The 13,895-nt window shown below is 34.5% G+C and overlaps 1 protein-coding gene across 1 annotated transcript in view; it reads right to left on the reverse strand.

The window, feature by feature from the left end:
• Window positions 1-231: 231 nt before the first annotated feature.
• Window positions 232-13,895, reverse strand: part of LOC104530371 (uncharacterized protein KIAA2026) — a gene marked incomplete at both ends in the record, with an annotated part of 20,915 nt that continues 7,251 nt past the window's right edge. Inside the window, 3 exons of the mRNA XM_010174934.1 lie at window positions 232-311; window positions 2,500-2,589; window positions 8,917-8,993. Of these exons, the coding sequence (XP_010173236.1) occupies window positions 232-311; window positions 2,500-2,589; window positions 8,917-8,993 (247 nt within the window). The remainder of the gene's footprint in view (window positions 312-2,499; window positions 2,590-8,916; window positions 8,994-13,895) is intronic.

Raw genomic sequence — 13,895 nt, forward strand, 5'->3', positions numbered from 1 at the left:
GGAGAAACTGGTAGTAATGCCTACACTTAAAAGTTACCCATGGCTTTCCATTACATAATCCTGTTCTAATTTGCTTTTAACTTTACCAGATAAAACTTGTTGGGGCTAAAAATCTCTCACGTCATTTGTTGGCTCAAGCTGATGTCCTGAAAAGTGTCAGATACAACCAGTCCAACTAGCTACAAAAAACGTGGGAAAATAGTAAGTTTACTCATGGTAAAGAAATCTTACAGCTCAGCTCTTTCATTACTGCCTCCAGGACTTCCAAGTTCTGGAGAAGGAATTCCTTTTATGTACTCTAGAATGGTGTCCTAGGAAACAAAGGGCAGTTAGGACTAAGAAAAAGGTTATATTTTAAAGTCTTAATATAAATTAGACAAGCTGCATTTCTAATGTGTTAGTATTTAACATAAGCTTTAAAGCTCGCCTTGAGGGTTTCTCTCAGTAGCATGTGCTAACAACTACTAAAATTGGAATTACCAAGCAGGTTAGTCACGAGGAAGAAAGATACCTATGGCTTCACCTAGGTCAATACTGCAAATGAAAAATAATAACGTTACCATGAAGTAGTAAGAACACCACCCTCTTCACATCAAAACAGGAAAGAAGTCCATGAACAGCAGCAAAATGAACACCATAATATTAAAATAAGCTTTCACATTAGGTCAAATTTCCATCATAAAATTAAAATCATGTTTTACTTAATAGATTATGCACTTCAGAAGAGCTGAAACAAACTCTCTTCTGGATGCTACTGAAATTGCCACTGTCATTTGTGTCAGAACTGAAGAGAGCATTTCCTCCAGTTCTTAAGATATTTAACCTAATTACACATGGTGCTAGACATCAAAAATGAAATTCTGATGACTTCTCTTGCAAAGTTAAAACTCGTTTTAGCAAGTCAAATTTATTGATTATTCATCTAACATATTTCTATTTGTATTTTTAAAAAGTGAATATAAAAGTTGCTAGATAACTATCTTTTAAAAATCTTACTTCATTTTACTGTTTCCTTATAATAACTTCTTTAGCAATTAATCCTAGTCTTTTTTCTTTACATAAGATTTCTAACACAAGTGTTTAGAGACCAAGAATTATGATCTGATAGATCTGTACAAGCATATAGAAAGATTGTCCTTACCTCACAACTTCTGAATGCCGAATGAGTTGTATCTTAACTCTCCTGTACTTAAGTGTTTGTTTTTTTTAAGACGGTGCTAGTAGAACTAAACATAGTATACCTACTGAAGTCATGCAACTTATTTTCATAATGACATTATCAGATTTCAGTTCAAAGAGCAATTATGACATATTTAGCATTTGTCTACCCTTGAAGAAGTCTTGTTGGTACAATTTTACTAGTAGACTACAAGTCTCACCTATACTAAGATTATCGATATGCTGATGTGTACTCCCATTTTTGTCTTTCTCTTCTACTGCTGACACAGCCTTTCTGACAACTTGACAATCTTATAAAACCAATTTGCAATTTAGCAACTACAAAATTACTTCAAGTTAAGTCTGTTTTTAATCCTTTGCATATTTTAACAACTATTATGCACTGGAATTTGTTTTTCAGAGTTCTAACTTATACTGCCACTCACCTATCATCTCTCTCTCCTCTCTTTAAATAATCTAGGAATAAATTATTTCTGCATGAGACTAAAGACGTTCACTGAAATTAGCAGCCTAACTTTTAAGGTATAGAAAAAGCAACATTTTTAGCTGCTACTGTTCACAGAAATACCACAGAAATGCCTACCAAAGATTTAATACAGAGAAGCTGCAATGAAAAGAAGTAATAAGAAGAGTTGTCTGTATAAGGCCATTTAAATGAGTACTATTAGAACCATCCATCATCTTGATGAGAATCACTGTCTCCTATAAAACCCCAAAGGTATTGGATATTCTTGTCTAACAGATACTCTTTTGAGGTTTTCAGCTGCATAGACAGAGTGCTCCAATGTACATCAATAAAATTTGTATTTCAATCTGGCATCAAAAGCCAGATAGCATGCTTTCCTGTACAATCTACTTAAATAAAAATGAAACAAAAACAATTTTAATAACTTACTTGCAAACAAAAGAAATTAGGAATTCTAATAAGTAACATAAGAGTCAGCTTACAAGAAGACCTGATCAGCACTGCATAGGCAGATATGAGAACTCTATCCTGTAATTGCTTGTTGGGTAAGAGTTTGTCCTCATGGAAGAATGATCACATGTTTAATAGAAATGAACTACTCTTTCTAAGGTATTAGCACTATCCACATTTTTGTCAGTGAAAAGTGTTAACACAGTATTTGAATTTATTTATCATAAAAACATTGTGAGCAGAGCACTATATACAGAAAAGATTAAGATTACAGTCTTCAGGTATCAACTTTATGAGGCTTCATGCAGTTACTGAACAGGCATAAAATGTTCAATTGACAGGCCTCAGCAAATAACTGGCATTGTTCTATACCCATATAAGAGAAAGCTTTTAATGTCACATACCGATTTCTTTTTTATGTCCTCCAGATCTTTGAGTTCATTCTCAATCTTTGTGATTAATTCCCTGAGTTCATCAAGATTAGTGCAAATAAGCTAAAAAACAAATGAACACAAACACTTGGTAATGTGGGACTTGGAAAATGTACAATGAAGGTAAATAAAAATCTAAAAGCATATGTTATAACTCAGTGCCACCATTTGATTTTTATTTTCTTACAGTATTTTTCAATGCAAATGAATAGGACTTCTGAAAGGAAGAAAAATCTAATAAAGAACTCCTTCACTCTTCAAACATACACTGTACCTCTGCGTGTTAAGCTTCCATTTCAAAATGTAAGTATTTCTTAAAACTTCTGTGAATGACAACTACCAAATTAGTCTCAAGTATAGTAAAAAGCTGGAACATGTTTCAGCACCAAAAACTACCTGGTGAAGTAAAGTGTACTAGCTTTGGATTACGCTGTGGTTGTAACGTAATTACACTTGTTACAACATTTCCCTGAACATAACTATTTGTTTACAGAGAGTATTCCTGAAAGATAATCTAGCCATGTCTACCAAATCTACCTACCTATCTATGTTTTGAAAAAGTATGATACTCCTCTTAGTCCTGTCTTTAGAAAACCGATTTTTACATTTTTCCTTTAGGAACATGGATGCTATTTTATTGAAAAAAAAAAAAAAATAAACCAAAATTAATCTGTATGTTTTGCGTTACCATCTTTAGGGCAATTAAAGACTTAATGAACTGGCAATTATTAAGCTGTCAGGTTCTTTCAGGTTATCGTATGTTAAGACTTGCTTCCTTCTGAACACTCTTTAGTGGACATGTGTTCATTACTATTGAAAACATGTTGAACTAATTTAAGAAAATCAAATGCAAACAAAAAAACCCACAAAAATGCTTTTATCATACAATTGCTATTTTTTCCCCAAATCAGTAATTCATAATAATATATTTTAACTTCAATTACATATGAAGGTTTAGATTTGCACGAAATTCATGTTAAGAAAACTTAAAACAGAACTGACACTTTCAGCAAAATACATACATTTCAAAAATCTCTAATGCACACATGCCATTATTTTCCCAACACTTGTGTACATTTGAGAGCACAGGGAATTCGCGTGACCCAAACTAAAGTTTACAGTGTTCACATTTATTAAGTTTAAAATAGCAAACAAATAAGGAAATTGGCACTGTCTTACTGTAGACAATGTACGTAAAATTAACCTGCAAAAGGTTTCTCTCTTAGCCCAGAAAAACAGCATGCGCGTGTAACTGTACTAGGTTCAATATGCACTTAAAGAAGTTTCGAATACATAAAATGTAAACTGGAAGCCAAACACCGGCTTTTCTTTTCCCATCTGGCTTGCAAAGAAATCCACGATACTGTATCATTATAGAAAAACCTGCAAGTTTGTCACATCAAGCCTTTGACAAAAGTCAGTAAAGGCACAGATAAAAGATTTTTTCCTATGCGATTATCATCCACTCCACTGACTATATACCTGACAATTCAGTTTTAAAATTTTACAACTGCTTTTTATTTTATCCTATGACACACATTTAATTCAGTGTACCACAGACCAAATATAAAGCAGAACTATGAACCAAAGATACTGTCTTCATTTGCTAGAAGTAGGTGAATTTCTCTCTAGGAACTCACTTCTAGAAAGGCAAGAATTTGCAAAGAGAAGGATGATTTCACTATTGTTGAATGCTATCCTGGAAATACCAACTCTATTTTTGACTCAACCATAAAAACCTCTTACATATTATCAGACAACTCATGCGGCCAGACTTTTCATAGGTGCCAGTCCTGTTCCGCATTTTCAAAACAGTCACTTGAGACATGAGGATATGATTTGTAAAATTCTTAGTGCATACCAATCCAAACTACATCAATGGGAAAAACAATGCAAATATATGAAGTTTAATTGTCTTGGGGTTGGGGGTGACAGGGAGAGCAATCAAATCTAAGTCCCAATTTTCATCAGAAGAGGAGTACATTTGAGGCTAATATCTGTGTCCGCTGGTAAAATAAGGAAGGTAACACCAGCACAGCTGAGAGGATTTACTGTCAAAATTAATTTAATATTTTAAATATTCCAATACTGTACTGAAAGCCACTATAAAAAGATTTAAGAAGAAATTTGTATTTCTTCATTCATAGTAGGATTTGAGATGAGTACTAAAGATGCACATTAATTGGGAAGAAGCTATTTCTGAAACTTCTCTCAATTGGTTAACATTTCCCATCTTACAGAATGAAGCCAGCATTTTGAAGAAAAGATTAAAAGAACAATAATAAAAAAGGATAGTGTATTTTGTATGATAATTTTGATATGGCATCTAGCTGCTATTTCTCATAATGAGACTCTAATGTATGTTTCAGTGCTCTTTGCTCATGGTTCACAGAACCACAGTAGTTGGAAAAGACCTTTAAGATCACTGAGTCCAACCATAAACCTAACACTGCCAATTCCACCTCCAAACCATCTCCCTGAGCACCTCATCTGCTCGTCTTTTAAATACCACCAGGAAAGGTGACTCCACCACCTCCCTGGGCAGCTTGTTCCAATGCTTGTCTACCCTTTTTGGTTAAGAAGTTTTTCCTAACGTCTAGTCTAAACCTCCCTTGGCGCAACTTGAGGTCATAAGGTTGTTAAGTAGCTGAACTTTGCAATTCAGTTTCTGCAAACACTACTGCCTTTCTAAATTGTTCTGTATGTCTTAAGAGGTAAGTAACGTGAAGGCAAAAAGAAAGGTATTAATGTTACAATCTAATAATTCTGTAACATTCCGATAGCTCACTAGTAGTTTCAGATAATGCTCTTGAAGAATTTGCCTTCTAATTATCTACCATGAGAAAAAAGAATCTGAAAAGAAAAAATATTTCCTTTATGACTTATCAAATGTTGTGAAAGATTAGTCTCTGTTCTCTAGAATACTACATGGTGGCTTAAAGATGCAGGTTGTACAAGTCATGTAATTAGTTCTGTACATGCTAACTACAACACAGACATTTTCACATCAGGCACAGTACTTACAACTTATGGGCTTGATTTTCATAGGCAGTAAGCATCCTGTTTTTCAGCTGAATACAATGGAAACTTCAGGTAGTATTCCAGTAAACAGAAAATTAAGTGTTCAGCTTTCCTGTTAGGATACAATCTCAGATCTCAGTAATCTCTCAAAGACCCTGACTGACTCCTAGAACCCCAAGGAGGAAAGACAGGAAATCACCCCTGATTGCTGTAAGGAAAGACAGGGGGCCCAAACTCTATTCCTAACTTGGGACTCTCTCACTATCATATTTCTCAGAATTTGTAAATTTATAATTTTAAAAACAAAACTAATCTGCAGATCTATTCATAAATATAAATCTAGTTTACTCCCTCAGGTCACTGATGCTCCCTTCTTGACCCACCTTAACTTCAACCAATCTTTTAGCATAATTTTTACTCACTCCAATGGGGACTCATGCTTAACTTCAGGTTATCTGTGTAATGATCACAGAATCATCGAATAGTTTCAGTTGGAAGGGACCTTTAAAAGTCATCTAATACAACCCCCCTGCAGTAAGCAGGGACAGCCTTAACTACACCAGGTTGCTCAGAGCCCCAGCCAATGTTTCCAGGGATGAGGCTTCTGCAACCTCTCTGGGCAACCTGTTGCAGTGTTCCATCACTCTCACTGTAAAAAATGCCTTCCTTATATGTATTCTGAATCCACTCTCTTTTAGTTTAAAACCATTACCCTTTGTCCTATTGCTACAGGCCCTGCTAAAAAGTTTGTCCCCATCTTTCTTATAGAATTGTAATGATGATTGTAAGCTATGCTTTTATTTCCTATGAACCTGCTCTTTTATTGCTGCCATCTCCATGTGGAAAATGTCCAGACTGCCCCCTCTAGAGATCTGTATTTAATACAGACCATAGCTGATAAAACTGAAACTGTTCAGACACAGTTTGACAGAAAGGCTGAAGTTAGCCCAGTTCTGCAAAATGTGTGTCTTCCTTTTTTCCTTAGTTATAGCACATGTAGATCTATATAGCTACATCTACATAGCTACATTTACCAAACCTAAATGTACTTTGTAACTGGAAAAGAAACCAAAATAAACCCCACATTAGTGGCCCTCCTGTACAGCAATATAATTACTGTCATTTCTTTAAAACATTAATGAGTAACAGTAATAATAAGCTTGGAACTCAGAATTTTAAAAGGAAAATTTTAATACATAACAGCAACTAACTCATGATCTATGAAGCTGTAAACTCCCTTCTCAAATAATTTTCAAAATATAAAAAACAGGACATGTTTTTTGTGTGGTTTTATTTTGTAAAGGAATTTAATTTGCATCTGCTTTTGGTTTGTTTTTTTTTGTTTGTTTCTTTTGTGGTCTGGAATTGTTTTTTTTTAAAGCAGCCTTGAGCTAAGATACTAATGTAAGGTCTGAAATCACATACAAGGAAGGAGCGATGTCCACTGACCTATGCTTCTATTGCTTTGTCTATAACATTCAAACTATTACAGAGCAGAAAATGTGTGCAGTATGTTTCCCAAAAAGTTTGCTTAAAAATGGCATTAAAAATTTTAGGATTAAGTAGTACAACTATCTCCTGGGTTTTGGGTTTTGTTTGTTTGTTTGTTTTTGTGGTTTTGGGGTTGTTTTTTTTTGGTTTTTTTGGTTAATAATTTAAATACATAATTTGGGCCACTGTACATATTATAAGATTTATTAATACTAACTTTCTCAGCTTTAATGCCAAGTTATGATTTTCAGATAAAGGATCTATACTTAAGTACAGCATCTAGTCTTATGAAATAAAGTGCCTTACGTCTTTTTTTTTTTTTTTTTGTTCATCTACAGGCTACCAGAACATAAAATACCTTATGTTTAGACATGAATAGCAATATTCTCATGGTTATACCTGGCAATCCTCACCAGGCCTGCACACACTCAAGCTGTCTTATCAAATATCTAAAAAATATACTCTCACCTTCAAACAGTTACATAATTTTACTGAGTTTGGCCATCCATGTACGTGGAGCAAAGTATCTTGAAACTTACTTTACTAGGCTCTAAAAGTCTTAGTAGTATTCAAAATATAGATGTTTCAATATTTGCAAATACTTCTATAGTCATACCAGTCCCATCTGTCCTCTTGAAAAAGGCAGGTTGAATTGCCAAAAAGTTCCCTAATAAGATTATAAATTGCTGATACTAATCGATCTTAGCTTCACTTAAAACAGATAAAAAGCTTAGCCAGAATTATTATGTTACATTTTAATTAAAGTTTTATGTAGGTAAATGTAGTAATGTTAATTTTACACTTAGACAGGTGTGTAAATGTACAGTTTATCTTGGTTAGATAAAAAGTTGAGCTATGTTTTAGACAAACTACTTAAACGCAGTAGTTCAATGCTGTTGTCCTGGTTTTGGCTGAGACAGCCAAATTAATTTTCTTCCTAGTAGCTACCAGGATTTCTAACCTAACCTGCATTTCTAATCCACAGCACGCAGGTAATGTGCTGGGGATAAAAAAGAGTTTTAGACATGGTAGGTGCTTTTTGGAGCTGCTAGGAAACATTTTAGTCACTACCATTAGAATATAGACAAAAGCCAGTGTACACTTAAGTATCAGTCTTTTCTCAATAATCACTGTTACTAACCAATTTTATCACCAGAAATTTCTACTGAAACACATTATCATGATGAAATACACTGATTCAGTGTGAGGGTTTTACAGAACAGCCATGATTTAATGTGAGTCTGTTGCTCAGGATAGCACAGATTGCTCTCTGAACAAAAACTTATAGCCAAAGGAGAACTTCAATCCAAGCAGGCATGCATACATAAATTGTGACTTAGAACTGAAGTACTGTTACACTTCTACTATAGTGCTATAAAGCAACATTATCATAATTAGCATTTTTTTCCTAGTGCTCACTGGTCTAAAGGTCACATGCAGATAAGGGGTAAAAGTTGCAAACAAGATGGGCACAGGAGCCTACAAATTTTTGCCAAGTCTTTCAGTAAATCAAGCTAGACTTCAGTTCAGTGACCACAGTGTCACACCTCATACAAACACCAAGTAATTTTAGCTCAGAAAATTCTATCTACCTTAAAAATCCCATTAACAACTCCTTTTTACAGGTTTTGTCCTGTAACAGATTTATCTGCAATATCAAACAATACTGTTTAGGCTGCACATAATAAAAAACACTAAAACATTATTTACCAAGAAAAGGTGAAATGCACTTTTAAAAATATTGTCAGATTAAACCTTTTGAACTAGAAGGAAATTCATCTTCATTTAGGATTCCCAAGGTCTCTATCAGAAACTAAAGGACTTATTTTACAGACATTCAGATTTCAAGTGCTTAAAACGAAAATTAAAATAATTTACCTGAAATTCTGGTATGGTAGACTTTGTGACACCTTTCCTCTTCTTTGTGATTGCTTTTTTAGATACCGACTTTTTTCCTTTTAAGATTAAAAGAAAAAAGCTTCATAATGCTGTTTGTTGTACTTCATTAATAAAATCAAATTACATACACACTTGAAAGTTAAACTATAACTAACAGATGGCTGACAGTAAGTCACATAAACATTATGAATCAGAACTAGACTCAGTGAAAGCAAACATTAAACTACAAGTAGCTGTGTAGGGCAGTCTTTTTTGGGGAACAAAAAAAAAAGGAGGAAAAAAAAAAAAGAACAAACTCACTATAAAGCCCATAATATATCACCTAAAACTTTAAGTCATAAAAGAAACATTCACACCACTGTTCTGAAAGTAGTGAAATCCAGAACTTATGCCACAAACTTAAGAAATGTAGCCTCTTACCTGCAAGATTTGTTCTCTGACACTGGAAAGTGAACCACACATTAGGGTCTGGGACCTCTGTATCTTACAGTAAAAAATACCCTCAAAGCACAAGCAGTATCTAGAAATCCCTGAATGAACATACTGAAGTTACCAATGAAATAAGATTACTGATTTGTTTTTTCTGACTGTGGCAAAATCTAACATTTTAGAAGCAAGCAAACACATTCCTACAATGCCCTTCACACCCAACTGTGCTATCTAAGAACATGGGTGTAACTAAAAACCTCCTTGAATGTAAGGCAAGAGCTTTACCGCCTATAGTATCAGGGTTCATAAGTCACATGCATTTCTCAGATCAAGTATTTATGTCACCAAGCCACATATGCAAGATAATGGAGCTTCTTATATGGTTATTTCTACATTCCCACAGTAAATTGAAACAAGCCCACTTTTGTCCTGTTCATTCAGACAGAACCATCACTCTAAGATTACTGCTGTGCTCATATGCGTAAGTCTAAAAACATTAATTTTTTTTTTAAAGTAGGTGGAATTGTCAAATAGAATCATTATAAGTACCTGGTAATAACACAAACACACACAGATTTTATATTTATATTAATTAAAATATTGGCAAGAATTAAATTGACTTTTTTCCTGATAGATGCTTGCTTGTATGTCGAAATGCCTACGTACATACAAATACACCTACTCATAGAAGCCTGGGCACCTGTATTTTCAGTCTATTACACTATCCTGTTTTTAGTTTATTACACTGTGAGTTTCCTGAACATCTTATCTGAATCTGAAATAAAATACACTTAATAGGGTACAGAGCTCAAAGGAACTAGGTTTGAAACTGGATATAAAATCAAACATATAAAAATCAATAAATCAACCTAGGTTTGAAACTCCAAATATCAAAAACACAAAACAAAATTTAAAGAGCTCTCAACTAACAAAAATAAACACTCACAGATTTCACATTATAGAACAAGCGATAAAACAGAGAAGCACGTTCATTAGAACAACAAACAAAACATTTTGACAATGGGGAAAAAAGTCAGCATTTTTGTTATATATTTTATGAATACAGTTGCATTGAAAACATGACTGCTAATAGAGAGAAGAGTGCTGACCATTTAATGAACTAAAGCAGAAATCTCATATGAGCTTTTTTGACAAACTGACTCAAAAAGAAGTCTGGTCATATGGTGGTTCCTTGTTACAGGCCTGTAAAAGAATGTTATCTGGCAAGAACATGAAAGGATAAACACATAGGGCAGCTAGATGGTCTTGCTTCTTTACAAAAAGCAAGATTTTAATATGATTAAAATTAAAATTTTAATTTTATTTTAATATTTTCAACATACTTTTCAGCAAATATTTACTTGAATATTTTCAGCATTAGGTGTTGTATGATGCAGTGTACTTCAAAAAATAACAGAGTTAACAGAAATATACTCTCTTTTCCCCAATATTTCCTTCTGAAAAAGGGGGAAAATTATTAGGAAGAATTATAATTAATTACCAAAAAAAGAAAGCAAATATTTCTTCCTTCACAACAGCAATTGAAAAGCATGCATTAGGGAAGACATGGGCTAAAACACAGAACAAGAGTTGAAGGAAACCTGACTAGAAACACAAGGAAAATGAGTCTTAACTTCTGTGTAAACTAAACCAAGGAAAAAAAGTCTTTGAAAATAGAGTATGACATATGGGTTATCTATCACAAAGAATTCCTACTAGAAAATAAGTACCATAAGACTTACACAGCTCCCAGGCTGACATGTGCCATGAACTAACAACGTATCTGTACAGAGCAGCACCACAGTCTCTAAACTTTGTCACTATACACACCAGATGCCCTATGGTACAGGCACATATCACACACCAAACAATAAGAAAACTCTACAGATATTCGCACAATGGGAAATAATTGATATGTACAGCAAACTAACTTTGGCAAACTCATTTTCTACCTTAATGCCATCCTTACAAAGTACCAAACTGAAATTAAAAAGAATTTTTAGCAATACTACTGATAATGTCTCTCTTCTTTTAAAAAAAGCTATCTCTGGTTTTCCAAAAGTATTTCTTGATTGTCCAGTTTTAAAAGAAAAATTTTCTTTAATAGCTTTTCAAGGAAAAAAAACACGAAGATTTTAAAGGAAAACTTCTATTTAGTAGTCCTGAGACAATGTAGCTGCACCTGTCTCCAGTTTCCAAATTGACTGTAGTATAAATAGTCAAATTTACTTACCTTTAAGTGGAAAAATGTTTCGATAACATTAAACAAGGATCAAGTTTTTACAATAAAAACCACCAAGATCTGCTAATTCAGATTCTCCGACAGGTTCAGCAAAACAACAGCAATGGTAAGAGCTCTCAGCCTCTACCAGCTACCTGCTACCGGCCGTGTTGCATGGAGCATAACCATGCAAACCCCTCTGCCATGCCACCACACAACAGCCACATTAGCCTCAACTGCCAGGCTGAGGTGGGCACAGACTCTGTATGGAGGGTAAAATGACTAAGGCGTTGAACAGGCATCAACTGTGAGTGGCAACTTCTCAAATCACTCCACCGAGGTCTGAGAGAGCTCCTTTGCTCACAGTCCTTGGTAAAGAGACTATTTAAAATGGCTTGAATTACTTACTTCAGCAGATGAAGTAAAGTTTCTGACAGCAGCTAGATGCATTTCGAAACACAGCACACTATACCTTTCAGAGCATGCTCAATGTACAAATATATTCATTTACTGACTGAAAGCAATCAGAGTTAGAAAAACACACCTAAGAAATAATGAAAAACAAAAATTCTAATAAGGAAGCTCATATACATTACCTCCTCAGGTGACCTGTTCCAGTCCAACAAACCCTGCCTGCTTCCCAGTTCCCGGTCCCCAGCTTTCACTAGCCATAATTTCTACACCATTTAACAAGAATTCTACACATAGACAAAATAATAAAGTAATTTCAGTATAAAACTTCTCAGAGGAGGAAGGGGGGACAGTGGCTCAATAGACTTCCATCTTTAAAAGTCTTCAAGTCACAGTTGACCTGATCTGGTATTTGTAACAGTCCTGCTTCAAACAAGGAATAAGACTAGCTGACCTCCAACCAGCTTTTCTACGGCTATGTGACTCTTTAAAAGACTGCCTTGCACAGGATACATATATTAGTAACAAATACACAAGAATCACTAAGTCAGGACTGCACTGCACAGAAGGATAATCAGATAATGCTTTAGTCCAATCAGTTTCTTTAGATTTCGCCCTTATTATGCAAGAATGAAATGAGAAAAACACTCTCCATCAAAATAAATTAAAGAGTTTCCCAAACTAAAACAAGATGTCTAAATAAATTCATTATCTTGAAATAGCGGAAGAGGCTTTCTCCTTCAATAGCTGCAACTACATAAAAGTTGTTGCTGGGCCTATCACCTTGTGGCACCAATAGTGCCCTCCCTATCCAGCCACAGCTACAACATTAAATTAATTTTTGCAGAGTAGAAAAATACTTACTTGGACAATATTTGATAAATATTTTAAAAATATTGATAAGTACATACCGATTTATTCTTATCCCTGTTTCCACTACAGGGCAATGCTCAAAATAAAGATTAAAGTTTTATTTCTTTTTGACATAAAGTTTAATTTCAAATACAGTCAACACTTATTTGGAAAAGAAAAGAGCTTTCTTCCCTCTTGCCAGAATTTAAAAACAAGATTACTGAATACAAAACCCTGGTTTATATTCAAATATATACACATCAAAACTATATTTTAAAAAAAATTACTTTTCCACAAATGGAACTGTTCTAAAGCTAAGAAATATCAGCCTATATTATTCCTGTGTAACCTTACATTCACCTACTAACACGATTTTACTGATTTCATCTCCACACTGCCTTTTCCAGCGGGCTCCACATCTCTGTTAGGTTTCAGTTCAGACAGAAGAGGCTACAAGACACCTTACATTGGACAGAAGTTGTAACTATCATCTCTCCTCCTCTTTCATGCTGCAGGAGAGGATCAGCTCTTTTCATACTACCTCCAATATTGACAGAGAGCCAAGCGGTTCCTGAGATTAGAGAGAGGACAACTATAGACACCTAAGGCAAGAGCCATTCCATATTTAGTGGATGAATCGGGACTGTACAACACAAGAGTCCTTTTCATTCTCTACCAGAGAATAAAGGGAAAATACACCATCACTTCACTCTTCAAGCAAACTACAACAAATCTTATCCTAAATTATACTATAGTTCAGTTACCTGCATCTATAAAACACAACTCTTTATTGATTTGAAGCAGTATTTCTCTCCAATAACATACTACCAACATACACCTAGAGCTGGTAGCATCAGAGCCCAAAACCTCAATTTGCACATTTCCTGATTTTACCTGCTGAAACGAAGCACCTGGATATTAAATTGAAATGAGAGCACGGTCAAAATGCATACAATCTCCAAAAAAGGGCAGTGCAGTTGTGTAACATTGTAGCTATCAGCCTATCACTTTTTCTGAATGAAAAGAAACACAATCTTGCAGCAGG

Source organism: Antrostomus carolinensis, unplaced genomic scaffold (assembly GCF_000700745.2).
Source record: "Antrostomus carolinensis isolate BGI_N321 unplaced genomic scaffold, ASM70074v2 scaffold18769, whole genome shotgun sequence".
Classification (NCBI taxonomy): Eukaryota; Metazoa; Chordata; class Aves; order Caprimulgiformes; family Caprimulgidae; genus Antrostomus; species Antrostomus carolinensis.